The following is a 20,733-nucleotide window of genomic DNA, read 5'->3' on the forward strand; positions in this document are numbered from 1 at the left end:
TCTGTCGCAACGACCTATACATATTATACAGTATATATTAACAACCCTGAGAGTCCTTCTGGTTCCCCCCCCCCCCCATTCCATCTATCTTTCTGCGAGGTATTCGACGAACGGTTGCCACCGCCTGGTGAACCCTTGAGCCGACCCCCTTAGAACGAACTTAATCCGCTCTAGCTTTATAAACCCTGCCATGTAATTTATCCAGGTCTCCACCCCCGGGGGCTTGGCTTCTTTCCACATTAACAATATCCTGCGCCGGGCTATTAGGGACGCAAAGGCCAAAACATCGGCCTCTCTCGCCTCCTGCACTCCCGGCTCTTGTGCAACCCCAAATATAGCCAACCCCCAGCTTGGTTCGACCCGGACCCCCACTACTTTTGAAAGCACCTTTGTCACCCCCATCCAAAACCCCTGTAGTGCCGGGCATGACCAAAACATATGGGTATGATTCGCTGGGCTTCTCGAGCACCTCGCACACCTATCCTCCACCCCAAAAAATTTACTGAGCCGTGCTCCAGTCATATGTGCCCTGCGTAATACCTTAAACTGAATCAGGCTTAGCCTGGCACATGAGGACGACGGGTTTACCCTGCTTAGGGCATCTGCCCACAGCCCCTCCTCGATCTCCTCCCCCAGCTCTTCTTCCCATTTCCCTTTTAGTTCATCTACCATAGTCTCCCCCTCGTCCCTCATTTCCCTATATATATCTGACACCTTACCATCCCCCACCCATGTCTTTGAGATCACTCTGTCCTGCACCTCTTGTGTTGGGAGCTGCGGGAATTCCCTCACCTGTTGCCTCGCAAAAGCCCTCAGTTGCATATACCTGAATGCATTCCCTTGGGGCAACCCATATTTCTCGGTCAGCGCTCCCAGACTCGCGAACTTCCCATCCACAAACAGATCTTTCAGTTGCGTTATTCCTGCTCTTTGCCACATTCCATATCCCCCATCCATTCCCCCCGGGGCAAACCTATGGTTGTTTCTTATCGGGGACCCCCCCAAGGCTCCAGTCTTTCCCCTATGCCGTCTCCACTGTCCCCAAATCTTCAGTGTAGCCACCACCATCGGGCTTGTGGTGTAGTTCCTCGGTGAGAACGGCAATGGGGCTGTCACCATAGCCTGTAGGCTAGTCCCCCTACAGGACGCCCTCTCTAATCTCTTCCACGCCGCTCCCTCCTCCTCTCCCATCCACTTACTCACCATTGAAATATTAGCGGCCCAATAATACTCACTTAGGCCCGGTAGTGCCAGCCCCCCCCTATCCCTGCTACGCTGTAAGAATCCCTTCCTCACTCACGGGGTCTTCCCGGCCCACACAAAACCCATGATGCTCTTTTCAATCCTTTTAAAAAAAGCCTTTGTGATCACCACCAGGAGGCACTGAAACACAAAGAGGAATCTCGGGAGGACCACCATCTTAGCCGCCTGCACCCTCCCTGCCAGTGACAGGGATACCATATCCCATCTCTTGAAATCCTCCTCCATTTGTTCCACCAACCGCGTTAAATTTAACCTATGCAATGTGCCCCAATTCTTGGCTATCTGGATCCCCAGGTAACGAAAGTCCCTTGTTACCTTTCTCAACGGTAGGTCCTCTATTTCTCTACTCTGCTCCCCTGGATGCACCACAAACAACTCACTTTTCCCCATGTTCAATTTATACCCTGAAAAATCCCCAAACTCCCCAAGTATCCGCATTATTTCTGGCATCCCCTCCGCCGGGTCTGCCACGTATAGTAGCAAATCGTCCGCATACAAAGATACCCGGTGTTCTTCTCCTCCTCTAAGTACTCCCCTCCACTTCTTGGAACCCCTCAACGCTATCGCCAGGGGCTCAATCGCCAGTGCAAACAATAATGGGGACAGAGGGCATCCCTGCCTTGTCCCTCTATGGAGCCGAAAATATGCAGATCCCCGTCCATTCGTGACCACGCTCGCCATCGGGGCCCTATACAACAGCTGCACCCATCTAACATACCCCTCTCCAAAACCAAATCTCCTCAACACCTCCCACAAATAATCCCACTCCACTCTATCAAATGCTTTCTCGGCATCCATCGCCACTACTATCTCCGTTTCCCCCTCTGGTGGGGCCATCATCATTACCCCTAACAGCCTCCGTATATTCGTGTTCAGCTGTCTCCCCTTCACAAACCCAGTTTGGTCCTCGTGGACCACCCCCGGGACACATTCCTCTATTCTCATTGCCATTACCTTGGCCAGGATCTTGGCATCTACATTTAGGAGGGAAATAGGTCTATAGGACCCGCATTGTAGCGGGTCCTTTTCCTTCTTTAAGAGAAGCGATATCGTTGCTTCAGACATAGTCGGGGGCAGTTGTCCCCTTTCCTTTGCCTCATTAAAGGTCCTCGTCAATACCGGGGCGAGCAAGTCCACATATTTTCTATAGAATTCGACTGGGAATCCATCCGGTCCCGGGGCCTTTCCTGCCTGCATGCTCCTAATTCCTTTCACCACTTCTTCTACCTCGATCTGTGCTCCCAGTCCCACCCTTTCCTGCTCTTCCACCTTGGGAAATTCCAGCCGATCCAAGAAGCCCATCATTCTCTCCCTCCCATCCGGGGGTTGAGCTTCATATAATTTTTTATAAAATGTCTTGAACACTCCATTCACTCTCTCCGCTCCCCGCTCCATCTCTCTTTCCTCATCCCTCACTCCCCCTATTTCCCTCGCTGCTCCCCTTTTCCTCAATTGGTGTGCCAGCAACCTGCTCGCCTTCTCCCCATATTCGTACTGTACACCCTGTGCCTTCCTCCATTGTGCCTCTGCAGTGCCCGTAGTCAGCAAGTCAAATTCTACATGTAGCCTTTGCCTTTCCCTGTACAGTCCCTCCTCCGGTGCTTCCGCATATTGTCTGTCCACCCTCAAAAGTTCTTGCAGCAACCGCTCCCGTTCCTTACTCTCCTGCTTCCCTTTATGTGCCCTGATTGATATCAGCTCCCCTCTAACCACCGCCTTCAGCGCCTCCCAGACCACTCCCACCTGGACCTCCCCATTATCATTGAGTTCCAAGTACTTTTCAATGCACCCCCTCACCCTTAGACACACCCCCTCATCTGCCATTAGTCCCATGTCCATTCTCCAGGGTGGGCGCCCTCCTGTTTCCTCCCCTATCTCCAAGTCCACCCAGTGTGGAGCGTGATCCGAAATGGCTATAGCCGTATACTCCGTTCCCCTCACCTTCGGGATCAACGCCCTTCCCAGCACAAAAAAGTCTATTCGCGAGTAGACTTTATGGACATAGGAGAAAAACGAGAACTCCTTACTCCTAGGTCTGCTAAATCTCCACGGGTCTACACCTCCCATCTGCTCCATAAAATCTTTAAGTACCTTGGCTGCTGCCGGCCTCCTTCCAGTCCTGGACTTCGACCTATCCAGCCCTGGTTCCAACACCGTATTAAAATCTCCCCCCATTATCAGCTTTCCCATCTCTAGGTCCGGAATGCGTCCTAGCATCCGCTCATAAAATTGGCATCATCCCAGTTCGGGGCATATACGTTTACCAAAACCACCGTCTCCCCCTGTAGTTTGCCACTCACCATCACGTATCTGCCCCCGTTATCCGCCACTATAGTCTTTGCCTCGAACATTACCCACTTCCCCACTAATATAGCCACCCCCCTGTTTTTCGCATCTAGCCCCGAATGGAACACCTGCCCCACCCATCCTTTGCGTAGCCTAACCTGGTCTATCAGTTTCAGGTGCGTTTCCTGTAACATAACCACATCTGCCTTAAGTTTCTTAAGGTGTGCGAGTACCCGTGCCCTCTTTATCGGCCCGTTCAGCCCTCTCACGTTCCACGTGATCAGCTGGGTTGGGGGGCTTCCTACCCCCCCCCCCCTTGTCGATTAGCCATCCCCTTTTCCCAGCTCCTCACCCGGTTCCCACGCAGCTGTATCTCCCCCAGGCGGTGCCCCCCCGCCCATCCCCTCCCATACCAGCTCCCCCCTCTCCCCAGCAGCAGCAACCCAGTAATTCCCCCCTCTCACCCCCCCCCCCGCTAGATCCCCCGCTAGCGTAATTACTCCCCCCATGTTGCTCCCAGAAGTCAGCAAACTCTGGCCGACCTCGGCTTCCTCCCGTGACCTCGGCTTGCACCGTGCGACGCCCCCTCCTTCCTGCTTCTCTATTCCCGCCATGATTATCATAGCGCGGGAACCAAGCCCGCGCTTCTCCCTTGGCCCCACCCCCAATGGCCCACGCCCCATCTCCTCCACCTCCCCTCCTCCCCCATCACCACCTGTGGAAGAGAGAAAAGTTACCACATCGCAGGATTAGTACATAAAACTCCTCTTTCCCCCCTTTTTAACCCCCCTCTTCGCCCCCCACATTCGCCCCACCACTTTGTTCAAACGTTCTTTTTAATAACCCGCTCATTCCAGTTTTTCTTCCACAATAAAAGTCCACGCTTCATCCGCAGTCTCAAAGTAGTGGTGCCTCCCTCGATATGTGACCCACAGTCTTGCCGGTTGCAGCATTCCAAATTTTATCTTCTTTTTATGAAGCACCGCCTTCGCCCGATTAAAGCTCGCCCTCCTTCTCGCCACCTCCGCACTCCAGTCTTGATAAACGCGGATCACCGCGTTCTCCCATTTACTGCTCCGAGTTTTCTTTGCCCATCTAAGGACCATTTCTCTATCCTTAAAACGGAGGAATCTCACCACTATGGCTCTGGGAATTTCTCCTGCTCTCGGTCCTCGCGCCATCACTCGGTATGCTCCCTCCACCTCCAACGGACCCGCCGGGGCCTCCGCTCCCATTAACGAGTGCAGCATCGTGCTCACATATGCCCCGACGTCCGCTCCCTCCGCACCTTCAGGAAGACCAAGAATCCTCAGGTTGTTCCTCCTTGCGTTGTTCTCCAGTGCCTCCAACCTTTCCACACATCGTTTCTGATGTGCCTCATACGTCTCCGTCTTCACCACCAGGCCCTGTATGTCGTCCTCATTCTCGGCTGCCTTTGCCTTCACGACCCGAAGCTCCCGCTCCTGGGTCTTTTGTTCCTCCTTTAGCCCTTCGATCGCCTGTAGTATCGGGGCCAACAGCTCTTTCTTCATTTCCTTTTTGAGCTCTTCCACACAGCATTTCAAGAACTCTTGTTGTTCAGGGCCCCATGTTAAACTGCCACCTTCCGACGCCATCTTGGTTTTTGCTTGCCTTCCTTGCCGCTGTTCTAAAGGATCCACTGCAATCCGGCCACTTTCTCCTCCTTTTTTCATCCGTATCCAGGGGGGATTCCCTTCTGGTTTACCGCACAGTGTTTTTAGCCGTCAAAATTGCCGTTGGGGCTCCTATCAAGAGCCCAAAAGTCCGTTTCACCGGGAGCTGCCGAAACGTGCGACTCAGCTGGTCATCGCCGCACCCGGAAGTCGCGGGGGTTACCATTGACCAGAAACTGAACTGGACCAGCTATCCTGCAAATTTCCTTCCAAACCACACACCATCCTGATTTGGGTCCTTTCCTTCACGATCACTGGGTCAAAAACCTGGAACTCTCTCCCTACCAGCACTGCAGGTGTACCTACATCACATGAACTGCAGTTGTTCAAGAATGCAGCTCACCAACACCTACCCAAGGGCAATTAGTGATGGGCAATAAATGCAGGCCTAACCAGCGATGCTCAAATCCCATGACCAAAAGTAAGTAGTTAAATTTTTGATTCATTTATGCTGCCTTGAGCAGGACTCAATGCCTTAAATCTTTAAAGGCCCAGTACTAATTTCATAGAATTTCTACAGTGCAGAAGGAGGCCAATCGGCCCATTGAGTCGGCACCGACCCTTCAGAAGACCACCCCATCTAGGGACGATTCCCCCGCCCTATCCCCATAACCCCACCCAACTGTTGGACACTAAGGGGTCATTTAGCATGGTCAATCCACCTAACCTGACCTGTGGGACTTGATTCAACTCCTGTCTTGGTACATGCACGTCCTAAGCTGTAGCGGAGAGATGGAAATATGCACTCAGCAGCTTGCAGAAACTCAATTGAAGAATGGAATTTGGTGATGGGAGATGAATGCAAGCCTGTGTGAGCCATTTAGTTGAAAACTGTGGGAATTCACAAGTAATGCTAATGCTTGGCTGTTATATTGATTGATGTAGCATCTCTGCTGTTAGTTCCAGAATGAAACCATCTGCTGTTCAGAAAATAGAACCTGCATTGGTTTCAAGAGCTGAATCGTGCTTTCAGAACACTAAATGAACCCTTAGGCAGTTTTGCTACCTGTAGAGTGAGATAATCAAACCTTTTTTTAAAAATGTTTTTATTGGGCTTTTTGTTTTGTACAAAACAAAGATGAAAGTGAACATACATAGAAACGATATACTTTGGGTACTATTCACTATATACATCAGTTACAATTCATATTTCTCTACAAGTGCCTAGCTTTGAATTGACCTCCTGTTGCCTACTTCCCCTTTCTTCCCATGCCCCCTATCCTTCTTGCTATCTGGCGTGTCTTTTGTTTTGTTTGTTGGATCATCCAACCTGGACCTGTGGGGGTGGCATAGTGCAGCGTATACTGTTTCGTGTTAGATATGGTTGGGTACTGTGCCTCTTTGTTCGACACCCCCCCCCCCCCCCCCCCCCCCCCCCCGCTCTCTTTCTGTTTGTGTCTGTGGATCCCCCACCCCCTGGATTATTGGCTGCTGGCTACAAACAGGTCTTGGAACAGGTTGGTGAATGGCTCCCACATTTTGTGGAAGCCCTCTTTCAACACCTGGATGGTGAATTTGATTTTCTCCATTTGAAGAAATTCCGACAGGTCAGACAGCCAGTCCGGAGCTTTGGTTGATGCTGCCAATCGTCAGTAGTGATAGACACACTCGGCGGCGATTAGGGAGGCAAAGGCTAGGGCGTCGGGCCTCCTCCACATAGAGTTCTGGCTGTTCTGATACCTCGAAGACTGCCACTCTCGGCCATGGCTCCACTCTTATCACCACAACCTTGGACATTGCCTCGAAGAAGGCTGTCCAAAGCCCGACAAGTCTGGGGCATGACCAGGACATGTGGGCGTGGTTGGCCAGGCCTCCCTGGCACCATTCACATTTGTCCTCCACCTCCGGGACGAGCCTGCTCATTTGCGTTCTAGTTAAATGGGCTCTTTTCCAGCTGCATTAGGCTTTGTCTTGCACATGTGGAGGTGGAGTTGACCCTGTGCAATGCTTTGCTCCAGAGACTCCACCCTATTTCAAACCCTAGGTCCTCCTCCCATTTTTCTCTTGTCTCGACCAGTGGAGAGCGTGCCTTTCCTAGTAGTCGCCCATACAGGTCCCTGCAGTTTCCCCTCCCTAAGATGTCCATGTCCAGTAGGTCCTCTAAGAGCGACTGGTGCGGCGGCTGTTGATATGTCTTTGTTTCACTACGTTGGAAGTTTTTTTTAAAATTTAGAGTATCCAATTATTATTTTTTCCAATTAAGGGGCAATTTAGCATGGCCAATTCACCAAACCTGCTCATCTTTGAGTTTTGGGGGGTGAGACCCACGCAGACATGGGGAGAATGTGCAAACTCCACACGGACAGTGACCCGGGGCCGGGATCGAACCGTTATCCACTGCGCCACCCTGCCGCCCTTACAGAGGAAGGTTTCAACTTGCCTGCATCTTAATTTGTTTCCCCCAGTCAGTCGGCCTCTGGCAGTACGTTCTGGTTTAGCACAGGGCTAAATCGCGGGCTTTGAAGGCAGGCCAGCAGCACGGTTCAATTCCCGTACCAGCCTCCCTGAACAGGCGCTGGAATGTGGCGACTAGGGTCTTTTCTCAGTAACTTCATTTGAAGCCTACTTGTGACAATAAGCGATTTTCATTTCATTTTCATTTCATCGTCTGCACTCATCTCCACCAGGGAGCGTGGGTGTGTGTTCCATCTCTGCAGGTCCTTTTTAACCTCCTCCACCAGGCTGGTCAGGTTCCACTTGTGGATCCGTGTCCAGTCGTGGGCAATTTGGATCCCGAGGTAGTGGAATTTGTGTCGGGCCTGTTTAAATGGCAGTCCCTCCAGCTCTGCCCCTCCCCCTTGGAGGTTCACCGGGAAAATCCCACTTCTGCTCAGGTTGAGTTTGTAGCCCGAGAAGATTCCAAACTCTTTAAGAGCGCCATGATTCCTTCCATGCTGATTTGTGGGCCTGTGACGTAGAGGAGAAGGTCATCCGCATAGAGCAAGACTCTATGTTCTCTGGATCGCTTTCCAATTCTTTGCCGCTCTTAGCGCAATAGCTAATGGTTCGATAGCCAGGGCAAACAGCAGCGGGGGCAGCGGGCATCCCTACCTTGTACCTCTGTGCGGCTGGAAGTACTCAGAGCTGGTGGTGTTCGTCCGTACGCTCGCCGTGGGCGCGTTGTACAGGAGTTTCAACTAGGTGACTATTCTGATGGAGGGGTTTCTGTTCCTACCCCATTTACTCCCCTGGCTGTCCAACCTTTGCTATTGAATAAAATAACTGCATTGCACCCTGATGAACATAAATGCGACACCTCACAAAAATAACAGGAAAAAATGTAATCAATAATTTTTACATAAATAATAAATTCTGTCACATACACATACTCATTCAAAGTATAATAACCTGGTTTGGATCGCTGCAATGTGGAAGATGGACCTTCAATTCCATTTCATGTCGTTTGTGAGCCGTATTGGTCCAATGAGCTTAAAATCGGCCATTACATTCTGATCTTCATCAGTTACAAATGTGGGTTAATATGAAGCTGTGGAAAGGAGGATGTATTTTTTTTAATGTATACACAACGTGAGAACCCTGAAAGGTGAATATAGTACTTACCTACTGAAGTTGAAAAATCGTCAACAGATCTCAATGTAACCGGGGCCTGGAATGTTAAGAAGACTCAATTCTCTTTTATTGCAGTCATATCTGCTGTTCTCAGATACATTTATTTGAGCAACTGTCTTTGCCAGAAAAGTTGGGACAAGCAAAAACGACTTCCCGACTTATTTAAAAAACTAATTTGCCACTATCTTTTTCTTTAAGACCAATATTTTGTTTGCCTGCAGATGGCACTAGAGTTTCAGCCACAACACCGATCAGCATTTTATTAACAAAGAACTTTGAACTGGTGATTAATGAAACCAAGTATTTTGTGAAGCCCCCAACAAAAGGTAAGAAATATTTCTTGACTGCACTCTAGGCAAGGTGATTATTCCCCTTTGGTGATGTTTGAAAATCTTTGCGCACCTCAACATTTAAAATCAAAATTCTGTAAAAAGCAAAAGTGTGTTTCTGGAAGCATCTCAGTCATAAAGGTTAGATAACAATTATCTGCCTACATGCTGACCCCATGATAAATTGAAAAGCTCTTGTCCTACTAAGTACAGAAATTGTTTCTATGTTGTCCAGAACAAAGTTCACAGCTCCTCCCAGGTAATCTGCAGAGCGTTCATCTACGCATTAATTTGGTTTTCCTATCTTTACTCCAGACCGCACGATACCCGAACCTAATAAAACTTCATCAATCTAAGTCTTGAAAATTTCAATCGATCCAATAACCACAAACTTTCACAAGTGGAAGTGTCTCATAAGTTCACAAGATATAGGAGCAGAATTAGGCCATATGGCCCATTGAGTCTGCTCCGCCATTCGATCATGGCTGATCCCATCCCGGCCTTAACTCCACCGTCCTGCCCGTTCTCCATAACTCTTCAACCCATTACCAATCAAAAATCTGTCCAACTCCTCCTTAAATTTACTCACTGCCTCAGCATCCACCGTACTCTGGGGTAGCGAATTCCACAGATTCACAACCCTTTGGGAGAAGTAGTTTCTCCTTAACCCTGTTTTAAATTTGCTACCTCTTTTCCCGAGACTATAACCTCTCGTTCTAGAATGCCCACAAGAGGAAGCATCAGCTCCACATCTACTTTATTCACACCATTTATCATCTTGTATACGCCAACTTGACGTCCCCTCATTCTTCGAAACGCTAGAGAGTATGAAATGAGAAAAACATAAGATTCAGTCATGCCCATAAGAGGTGGGGTGGGGGGTGCTCGAGGACCCTGGAAGAGGTAATTTGGGTGCAGTGGGGGAGTCGCTGAGGGAGGGTTAAAAGATCGGGGTGGCCTTTAAAAGTGGCACCCGATCCGCGAATACTCTTCCTACACTGGCCAACTGAGCTGATGTAAATGTCCCTCGGCAGAGCATTCTCTGGCGAGGCCCAAAAAAATGGCAAAGTGCCGTTGAATAGCAAGGTCTTTCTTGACGCTGCAGCCGCCAAGAAGCACCCTGCTAAATACGCCCGAAACAAGACTCTGTTTTTGTCCTGTTGAATTGTGCCCATCATGTTCCAAAGCCAGCTGCACACTTTTCTTGGAGGCCAAGGGCTGAATTATTATTTCATCTCTGTTATCCATTCACATTCTGTCATTCTTTCAACTGGTACTTGTGAATGTGAGGTAAATTGTCCTTTACTCCTGTTAGTTTTGGCGAACTGAGGACAGACCAGCCCTAAGATGTATCTAAAAATATAATTCAGTTCAGTTGTTTGTATCTTTTCAAGAGCTTGAATTTATTTTAGAGTCAACTCAGACCCACGCCAGTGGGCTCTTTATTTTACTTTCTGGCTGCTGTATTATGTCTATATTACCCACTGTCTAGTACCGTATTATTCAGAACATAAATTGTGGTTTTCTGCCGATCTTTGTGGGGCCTGACAGAAAATGTGGAAATGTATTTAACAAATGTATTTTGACTGCATCAGTGCTGTTGAGTAATAGCGACAGAACTCTGCCAATCAGTATATGCATTCTGGCCATTTAAATTCAGATGAGTTTTCATGTAGGCAGGTTGTTGGTAGTGTCTCTAGAATTGATTTCATTGAACACGGATGCATGATGCCGCCTTTCTGGAATTTTCGGGATTGATAGGTTCTGAGCTTTGATTTAAAGAGAGTATTTTATAAAACCAGAAATTGTTGAATAGGCGGCAAATTATAGTGGAAGCTCTTGTTTCATTTTAAAATTCTCATCCTTGGGTTCAAATCCCTTAATTGCCTAACAGCTCCCTATTTTGGCTCCAGGCTTCAATACAGCCTTGGTCCAAACATGGACAAAAGAGCTGAATTCCAGAGGTGAGGTGATGAGTGATTGTCCTTGACATCAAGGCAGCATTTGACCGAGTGTGGCATCAAGGAGCCCGAGCTAAAGTGCAGTCAGTGGGGCTTGGAGGAATAAATGGTAAATGAATTTGAGCCACACAAGTGACAGACATTGACCATCTCCAGCCAGAGAGAATCTAACCACCTCCCATGACATTCAATGGCATTGCCATTGCTGAATCCTCCACCATCAACATTGACCTTGGGCATTCCATTAACCAGAAACATAACTGGACCAGCCATTTAAATGCAGTGGCTACAAGAGTAGGTCAGAGGCTGGGAATCCTCCAGACACAGCTCACCTTTTGAATCCCCAAAGACTGCCCACCATCTACAAGACCGAAGTCAGGAGTGTGATGGAGTCCTGTCCGCTTGCCTGGATGCGTGTGGTTCCAAAAACGCTCAAGAAATTCCACATTATCCAGATCAAAGAAGCCCGTTTGACTGGTACCACTTTAAACATTCACTCCCGCCACCTCTGTCGCAGTGGTGTGCTCCATTACTCCGCCACCTCTGTCGCAGTGGTGTGCTCCATTACTCCGCCACCTCTGTCGCAGTGGTGTGCCCCATTACGAGATGCACTGCAGTACCCTACCAAGCCTCCTTCAACAGCACCTTCCAAACCTGTGGCTCCACCACCTAAACATGCAAGGGCAGCTGACACCAAACTGCAAGATCCCTCCCAAATAATACTGATTTGGAAATATATCACTGTTTTTTCATTGTAGCTGGCTCAAAGTCCTAGAACTCCCTTCCTAACAGCACTGAGGGTGTGCCTACATCACATGGACCGCAGCAGCTCACTAACACCTTCTTGAGTGTAATTATGATTGGCAATAAATGCTGGCCTCGCCAGGCACACTCACATGCCATTAGTGAATTAGGGGAATAGAAAACCTCCTCCAGCCCCCCGCCGAGTAGGAGGGGGGGGTTTGGGATGGGCGACGACAGGGCTAAGGAGGATGGGTTGTGTAAAGGAGTACAGGGAGGGGGGTATGGGGTAGGTGAATGGGGCGGGGGTGGGGGATTGAGACGGGGGAAGGAGGAGGAGGGGGGCGGGGCAAATGATGCCTCCATCCTGCTGGGTTGGGGGGGGGCCCTCCACGGTTGCCGAGACCCCCAGGAGTGCCGCGGCAGGAAGGTGGCGAAGACACCCTTCCAATTCGAGGGCATGGTGAAGGGCTGTGTCCGCTGGCGCTGCGATGAGGAGGGATGGGGTGAACTGTGCGGGATAAGGATACTGTGGGCAGGTGGCACGGTGCGTGCCTGAATGAAGTGACCAGGCAGCCGGGGCACCCATTCATCTAAATGGCCCTGGCTGCCTACGTGCCAAAGCGCTCTCCGAACAAATGTCGTTGCCTCTCCCTCCCAAACCTACCCCCCCCTTCAAGTTCATGATGTATTCGCAGCAGCCATCGATGTTCGCCGCCGTGGCGGCAGCGGCATCCGTCGCGGGCGAGCATGGCAGCTCAGGGAGGATGCTGCAGAGGCGGGTGCAGCAGAGGGAGTGGCTGCGGAGGGCCCCGTGCCAGCCGCTGCTGCTACAGGCCATCGCACCCGACAAGTCCAAGAGGAGGCGGAGGGTGCGGATCACCTCCACGTCGTCGGCCAGGAAGAGGGCGACGACATTGATCCTGAAGGGTCACCAGGGGATGAGCACGAGCAGGTGGTCGTGCCAAGGCGGCGGAGGCGTCCCATGCATCACCGTGTGTACAGGGACCGCATTTCCTTCGAGGGCCTAACAGAGGCGGCATGCAGGGAGAGACTCCGATTGAGCCGTGAGACGGTCGGCCATATATGCCACCTAATGGCGCACCTGGAACCAGGTGGAACTGGGAGAGGAAATGCCATCCCAGTGAGGGTGAAGGTGATGGTCGCCCTGAATGGAGATGCCATCCCAGTGAGGGTGAAGGTGATGGTCGCCCTGAATGGACATGCCATCCCAGTGAGGGTGAAGGTGATGGTCGCCCTGAATGGAGATGCCATCCCAGTGAGGGTGAAGGTGATGGTCGCCCTCAATGGACATGCCCTCCCAGTGAGGGTGAAGGTGATGGTCGCCCTGAATGGACATGCCATCCCAGTGAGGGTGAAGGTGATGGTCGCCCTCAATGGACATGCCCTCCCAGTGAGGGTGAAGGTGATGGTCGCCCTGAATTTCTTCGCGACCGGCTCCTTCCAGTCGCCGAGCAGGGACCTTTGCGGTATGAGTCAGGCCTCGGTGCACCGGTGCATCCGGGCAGTCACCGACGGCCTTTATGCAGTCGCGGCACGATACATCAATTTCCCGGAGGACCACACACACCAGGCTGCCAGGGCATCGCAATTCGACTCAGTGGCCGGCATCCCGATGGTACAGGGCGTCGTGGATGGTGTGCACATCAACCTGCGTGCACCAACGCGGGACAGGGACGTCTTCCTAAACAGGAAGGGGACATATTTGATGAATGTCCAGGTGGTGTGCAACCAGGGAATGAGAATCATGCACGTGTGTGCCCAGTACCCGGGAAGCGTGCATGACGCCTTTATATTGGCGCAGTCCTACATTCCCGCAATTTCCGAGGGTCACCCACCCCGGATGAGGGGCTGGTTGCTGGGCGACAGGGGTTATCCGTTGCGGCCGTGGCTGATGATGCCCATACGGAGGCCACAGTCCAACGCAGAGAGCCGGTACAATGAGGCCCATGCAGCAACCAGGGGTGTAGTGGAGCGGTGCTTCGGTCTCCTTAAAATGAGGTTCCGGCGCCTGGACCGCTCAGGAGGCGCTCTGCAGTACGACCCCGACAGGGTCGGAAGGATCATCGTCGCCTGTTGCGTCTTGCATAGCATCGCCCAACAGAGGGCCGATGTGATGGAGGAGGAAGAACCAGGTGAGCCCGAAGAGGCCAGCGACCCTGAGGAGGAGGGGGAGGAGGAGGAGGTGGGGGAAGATGGGAGGGCGACGGGGCACAGACACCATCGGGGCGCGGGCTATGGCTGGGAGGCCTCACGACGCCACCGTTTGGGACAGCGGGCACGCGATACGTTGATCGCTGCACGATTTGCACACTTGGGGGAGGGCGTCGTTGTTCAGGGCACTCGCACCATTGACCGCGTGCTAATTGGCCTATAACTAATCTGTGCCCTGCACCCGTGCCAACCTACTACATGTCTAACTTTTTGGCCTTATGGGCCCTACCACTACGTCTAGGTGTCTGCCCAGACTGTCTCTCCAGACAGTACATCAGGAGTGGAGGCGGACTGCTGAGAATTCGGCCCTTCGACGTGGCTCCCCGTCGGCGTGCGCTTCCTGGGGCGGCCCGGCCTGGATGGCGTGATGCCACCCTCCTCTGCCCGCTGCCCACCAGATGCACCACGGACAGGACGGGGGGGGGAGTGCGAGTATTCCGGTCCCTCCCTTGCTGGTGTAACCGGGACAGGCACCGGGACCACCTCCTCCCTCAGGGAGCCCGGTGGCCCCCGGGCCTCTCTAATGGACGGTGGTGCGCACGGAGGCAAGCCCCGTTGCACCACCAACACCTGGCGCTGCCAGTCCTGGAGGCCCGCTGTGGAATCGACCAGGGTCTGAATTTTCCCGGTGATGGAGCTAAGGGAGTGCGCCATCCCTGTCACGGACAGCGCACCTCCCGCTGGGTCTGGGCGACGCCATCCATCACATGGACAAGGCCGCCGATGGTCTCAGCGATGGCCTGCCAAGACTGGGCCAGACCCCAGAGCGCGGCGGCAATGTCCATGTGACTCTGGTGCATGGCTGCCTGTGAGAGGGCAGCCCTGTCATGGGCCACGGATCACTCGTGCACACTAAGCCCCACGCCCTGAAGAACCTGACCCATGGCCAAAACCGTTTCCCGCATTGCCTCCATCGCGGACGCCATCCGTGCGGTGTCAGCCTGGGTTGCAGCCATGACCGGCACCACTCCCTGCCCGTGGACGCGGATGGGCTCCTCCAGCTGCGTCTGCAGTTGCCGGAAGACAGCCGTCATCCCGTCGTCTGGTCCCTGGGGTAGCGAATGCATCGGGTCTGTGGGTGGGCCTGGAATGCCCAGGAACCCGGGAGCCATCTGGGCAGCAGCTGGGTGCTGTGCCTGGCCTGCCCTCCGACCGTCTAGCTCCTCGGCTGCTCCGACCTCCACCTGCTGTACCGGTTCGGCTGTGTGGTGCGCACCCGTCTGTGAACCAGAAGCCTCATCACTTACTTGCCCAACCGAGGTGAGTATATCTGCGATGTTGGAGGGTGTGAGTGACAGCAGTGCCGCGGCCACTAGGTCCTCGTCTGTCCCCAGCTCTGGTGTCTCCTGTAGTGTCAGATGGTGGGATGTGAGGGTGTGGACTGTGGGGGTGGTGCAGTGTCAGGTGGTGGGGTGTGAGGGTGCGGACTGTGCGGGTGGTGCAGTGTCAGGCGGCGGGGTGTGAGGATGTGGACTGTGGGGGTGGTGCAGTGTCAGGCGGCGGGGTGTGAGGGTGTGGACTGTGGGGGTGGTGCAGTGTCAGGCGGCGGGGTGTGAGGATGTGGACTGTGGGGGTGGTGCAGTGTCAGGCGGTGAGGTGTGAGGGTGTGGACTGTGCGGGTGGTGCAGTGTCAGGCGGCGGGGTGTGAGGATGTGGACTGTGGGGGTGGTGCAGTGTCAGGCGGCGGGGTGTGAGGGTGTGGACTGTGGGGGTGGTGCAGTGTCAGGCGGCGGGGTGTGAGGATGTGGACTGTGGGGGTGGTGCAGTGTCAGGCGGTGGGGTGTGAGGGTGTGGACTGTGGGGGTGGTGCAGTGTCAGGCAGTGGGGTGTGAGGGGGGGTGGGGGTACTGATGGGATGACGGTGAGATGAACCTCCGGGTTAGGCGGACATTGGCAGGATGCACACATGAACGCAACATTATCACAAGGTGGGGACACTATGACCCACGCCATGGCACCTGCCCACTGGGTGGGGTGGGGGATTCCACATGTGACCCGGGTGCAACGTGGGGCTCCAGCCCCCCCCTCCCTCCCCGGGCGTGGGCGGGGGGGGGGCATTGCCCGGGGGGAGTGTCAGTGTACTTACCCTCGCTGCCCTCGTGAGGTCATGCAGTTTCTTCCTGCACTGGTCTCCCGTGTGGGGGATGTGCCCCGCAGCGCTGACTGCCGTCCCAACCTCTCGCCATCCACGCCTCACGATGCTGCACGGCTGCCGGTGTCCACGTCTGGGGAAGAGGATGGCCTGATGCTCCTCCACTGCCTCCAGAGGTGCCTCCAGGTCGCTGTCCTGGAAGCGGGGAGCGGCGCGACGGGGCTCATCCATGTCGGGCCCCGGTGTGTGTGCCGATCCACGCACTTCCTTATACGTAGTGCAGCGTCATCCTGGCGTCGCGCGATGACGCCGCTGGTCCTGCGCAACGCCCACCGCGTTTCTCACGGCGCCCCTGCTGGCCCCTTTTCCGGCTGTGAATCGGTCGCGGCGGGGGCCTGTTCGCCCCATTGTGAAATGCGACGGCGTTCACGACAGCGCGGGCACTTAATCAGAGAGTCGCCCCCGATGTGTACACTGTTTGAGGACATGGCCTGCACTTCTACTTTGAATGAAAATGTGATTTAATGATTTGAACTCAATTTGTTTTGCACATTTTGACAAGTGCTTACAGCAACAGGGGTAGGGGAAACTCATCAATCCTCAGAAATACACAAAAGCAGATAAAATCAAATTACTGCAGATGCTGGAATCTGAAACAAAAATAGCAGATACTGGACAATCTCAGCGGGTCTGACAGCGTCTGAGGAGAGAGAAGGGAGCTAACGTTTCGAGTCTGGATGACTTTTTGTCAAAGCTGGAGAGGACTGGAAGTGGGGTTAGATATATACTGTTGTGGGGGAGGGGGTTTGGAGCAGAGGGGTTGGATAGAATGCCAGCGATAGATGGAGATTGACAAAGATGTTGTGGACAGAGAGACAAAGGGAATGTAAATTGTGGAGATGGGTAACTAAGAAGGGTGCTGATTGTGGCTCATTAAGAGATCACAATGTGTTAATGGCAGAACAAAGGTGAGCAGACACCTGGAACAGGGAACAAATGGCCCAGTGGTGTGTGTGTGTATGTGTGAGGAACTGGGTGACCGCTTTGCAGACCACGTTTGATCCATCTGCAAGCAGGACCCAGATGATCCCGTTGCTTATCATTTCAATGACACGGATGACTATGTGGGGAGTAGGATCAGTACATTTGCGGCTGACACAAAGATAGGCCGGGTGCTTAACAGTGAGGCTGAGAGTCTTGGGTTACAGGAAGATACAGACGGGATGGTCAACTGGACAGAAAAATGGCAGGTGAAATTTAATCCTGAAAAGTGTGAGGTGATAATCTTTGGAAGGAGTAATTTGACAAGGAAATATTCAATGAATGGCATGACACTAGGAAGTTCCAAGGAACAAAAAGACATTGGCGTGTTTGTCCAGAGATCTCTGAAGGCAGAAGGGCAGGTTAATAGGGTGGTGAGAAAGGCTTATGGGATACTTGCCTTCATCAATCGAGGCATAGATTACAAAAGCAGGGAGGTCATGTTGGAGTTGTATAGAACATTGGTGAGGCCACAGCTGGAGCACTGTGTGCAGTTCTGGTCGCCACATTATAGAAGGATGTAATTGCACTGGAGGGGACGTTGCCTGGGATGGAACATTTGAGTTATGAAGAGAGATTGGATAGGCTTGGATTGTTTTTGTTGGAGCAGAGAAGACTGAGGGGCGACCTGATCGAGGTGTTCAAGATTATGAGGGGCATGGACAAGGTGGATAGGGAACATATGTTCCCCTGAGTTGAAGGATCAGTCACGAGGGGACACAAGTTCAAGATGAGAGGCAGGAGGTTTAGGGGGGATTTGAGGAAAAGCTTTTTTACCCAGAGGATGGTGACGGTCTGGAATGCTCTGCCTGGGATGGTGGGAGAGGCGGGTTGCCTCACATCCTTTAAAAAGTACCTGGATGAGCATTTGGCACTTCATAACATTTCAAGGAAATGGACCCAGTGCTGGCCAATGAGATTAGTTAGGCAGGTCAGGTGGCCTTTTTTTTCATGTGTCGGTGCAGACTCGATGGGCCGAAGGGCCTCTTCTGCACTATTATTCTGTGATTCTGAACTCACTGTCCTGCTCTCATATCCATAAGTCCGTCCTTGGCCTGCTGCAATGTTCCAGTGAAGCCCAACGCAAACTGGAGGAGCAACACCTCATCTTCTGATTAGACACGTTACATTGAATACACAAAGCAGCTTCTTCAGATGACGTGGTCCATTATATTTCTGTCTCAATTTTGAAACAACTCTTTGAGTACAGAATTGAGTAGATAATTGTTTGCAGTTACCTCGGGGCTTCCTTTGTGGGAGGGAGATTGTGTCAGCAGTGGTTCAGCGATAAAACTCTCTCGCCTCTATCAGAAGACTCTATGTTCCAGTATCCCTCCAAAGACTCGATCACATAAACTAGGCTGACACCTCCATGTAGTACTGGGCAAGAGCTGCACTGTTGGAAATCCCTATCTTATGAATGAGACAGAGCAGTAAAGTGGCTTTCAGGGCCTAAGCTACGTGTTAACTCTGTGTTTTGTATTCTCTTTCTGATGCCTCAGACTACATGAGCAGTGAGCATTGTGTCGAAATGGACAATGTGAAGAGCCTGGTTCATAGGCTGTACATAGCACTGCACGCAGAAAATCACCAACTTCACAAACAGGGGCAGCTGCTGGAGAAACTGGAAAATCTGAAGGGAGAGCTCCAGAATCTGGAACAGGTCTGTGATTCAGAACACTTTGCCACTAACCGCTTTTTGTTGAAGATACTATTATTCTCCACAGATTTATCAATAAATGATCCAAACAACGTTTCTCATCTGACATAAATGGTCCAGCCTTGGCTTTATCACAGACCTTGCCATGATGTAGTTAATTCCAGGTTTCAACATGTTTATTTTTTTAAAATAATATTTTATTGAAAATTTTTGGTCAACCAACACAGTACATTGTGCATCCTTTACACAACATTGTAACAATACAGATAATAATGACCTTTTTAAATTTAAACAAAAACATCAACAAATAAATAAATATTAAATAACAAAAAATAAAAACTAGCCCTAATTGGCAACTGCCTTGTCTCAGGCCACACCCCCCCCCCAAGTCCTGGGCCGCTGCTGCTGCCTTCTTTGTTCTCCCCCATCTATCTTTCCGCAAGATATTCGACGAACGGTTGCCACCGCCTAGTAAACCCTTGAGCCGACCCCCTTAGGACGAACTTAATCCGCTCTAACTTTATGAACCCCGCCATATCATTTATCCAGGTCTCCACCCCCGGGGGCTTGGCTTCTTTCCACATTAGCAATATTCTGCGCCGGGCTACTAGGGACGCAAAGGCCAAAACATCGGCCTCTTTTGCCTCCTGCACGCCCGGCTCTTGTGCAACCCCAAATATAGCCAACCCCCAGCTTGGTTCGACCCGGACTCCTACTACTTTCGAAAGCACCTTTGTCACCCCCATCCAAAACCCCTGTAGTGCCGGGCATGACCAAAACATATGGGTATGATTCGCTGGGCTTCTCGAGCACCTCGCACACCTATCCTCCATCCCAAAAAATTTACTGAGCCGTGTTCCAGTCATATGTGCCCTGTGTAATACCTTAAACTGAACCAGGCTTAGCCTGGCGCACGAGGACGACGAGTTTACCCTGTTTAGGGCATCTGCCCACATCCCCTCCTCAATCTCCTCCCCTAGCTCTTCTTCCCATTTCCCTTTTAGTTCGTCCATCATAGTCTCCCCTTCGTCTCTCATTTCCCTATATATATCCGACACCTTACCGTCCCCCACCCATTTCTTTGAGATGACTCTGTCCTGCACCTCTTGTGTCGGGAGCTGCGGGAATTCCCTCACCTGTTGCCTCGCAAAAGCCCTCAATTGCATGTACCTGAATGCATTCCCTTGGGGCAACCCATATTTCTCGGTCAGCGCTCCCAGACTCGCAAACTTCCCATCCACAAATAGATCTTTCAATTGCGTTATACCTGCTCTTTGCCACATTCCATATCCCCCATCCATTCCCCCCGGGGCAAACCTATGGTTGTTTGTTATCGGGGACCCCCGCAGTGCTCCGGTCTTTCCCCTATGTCGTCTCCACTGTCCCCAAATCTTCAGTGTAGCTACCACCACCGGACTCGTGGTATAGTTCCTTGGTGAGAACGGCAATGGGGCTGTCACCATAGCCTGCAGGCTGGTCCCCCTACAGGACGCCCTCTCTAATCTCTTCCACGCCGCTCCTTCCTCCTCTCCCATCCACTTACTCACCATTGAAATATTAGCGGCCCAATAATACTCACTTAGGCTCGGTAGTGCCAGCCCCCCCCTATCCCTACTACGCTGTAAGAATCCCTTCCTCACTCTCGGAGTCTTCCCGGCCCAAACAAAACCCATGATACTCTTTTCTATCCTTTTGAAAAAAGCCTTCGTGATCACCACCGGGAGACACTGAAACACAAAGAGGAATCTCGGGAGGACCACCATCTTAACCGCCTGCACCCTCCCTGCCATTGACAATGCTACCATATCCCATCTCTTGAAATCTTCCTCCATCTGTTCCACCAACCGTGTCAAATTTAGCC

General features: G+C 52.0%; 2 protein-coding genes across 2 annotated transcripts in view; both read left to right on the plus strand.

The window, feature by feature from the left end:
• The window catches only part of LOC140408585 (calcium uniporter regulatory subunit MCUb, mitochondrial-like), a 231,176-nt gene that overhangs the window by 182,613 nt on the left and 27,830 nt on the right, over nucleotides 1-20,733 (plus strand). Inside the window, exons 4-5 of the mRNA XM_072495999.1 lie at nucleotides 9,035-9,139; nucleotides 18,715-18,875. Of these exons, the coding sequence (XP_072352100.1) occupies nucleotides 9,035-9,139; nucleotides 18,715-18,875 (266 nt within the window). The remainder of the gene's footprint in view (nucleotides 1-9,034; nucleotides 9,140-18,714; nucleotides 18,876-20,733) is intronic.
• Nucleotides 13,274-14,242, plus strand: LOC140408213 (putative nuclease HARBI1). Its single transcript, XM_072495153.1, has one exon. The coding sequence runs from the start codon at nucleotides 13,274-13,276 to the stop codon at nucleotides 14,240-14,242; it is 969 nt and encodes a 322-aa protein (XP_072351254.1).

This window comes from Scyliorhinus torazame, chromosome 3, assembly GCF_047496885.1.
Source record: "Scyliorhinus torazame isolate Kashiwa2021f chromosome 3, sScyTor2.1, whole genome shotgun sequence".
NCBI lineage: Eukaryota > Metazoa > Chordata > Chondrichthyes > Carcharhiniformes > Scyliorhinidae > Scyliorhinus > Scyliorhinus torazame.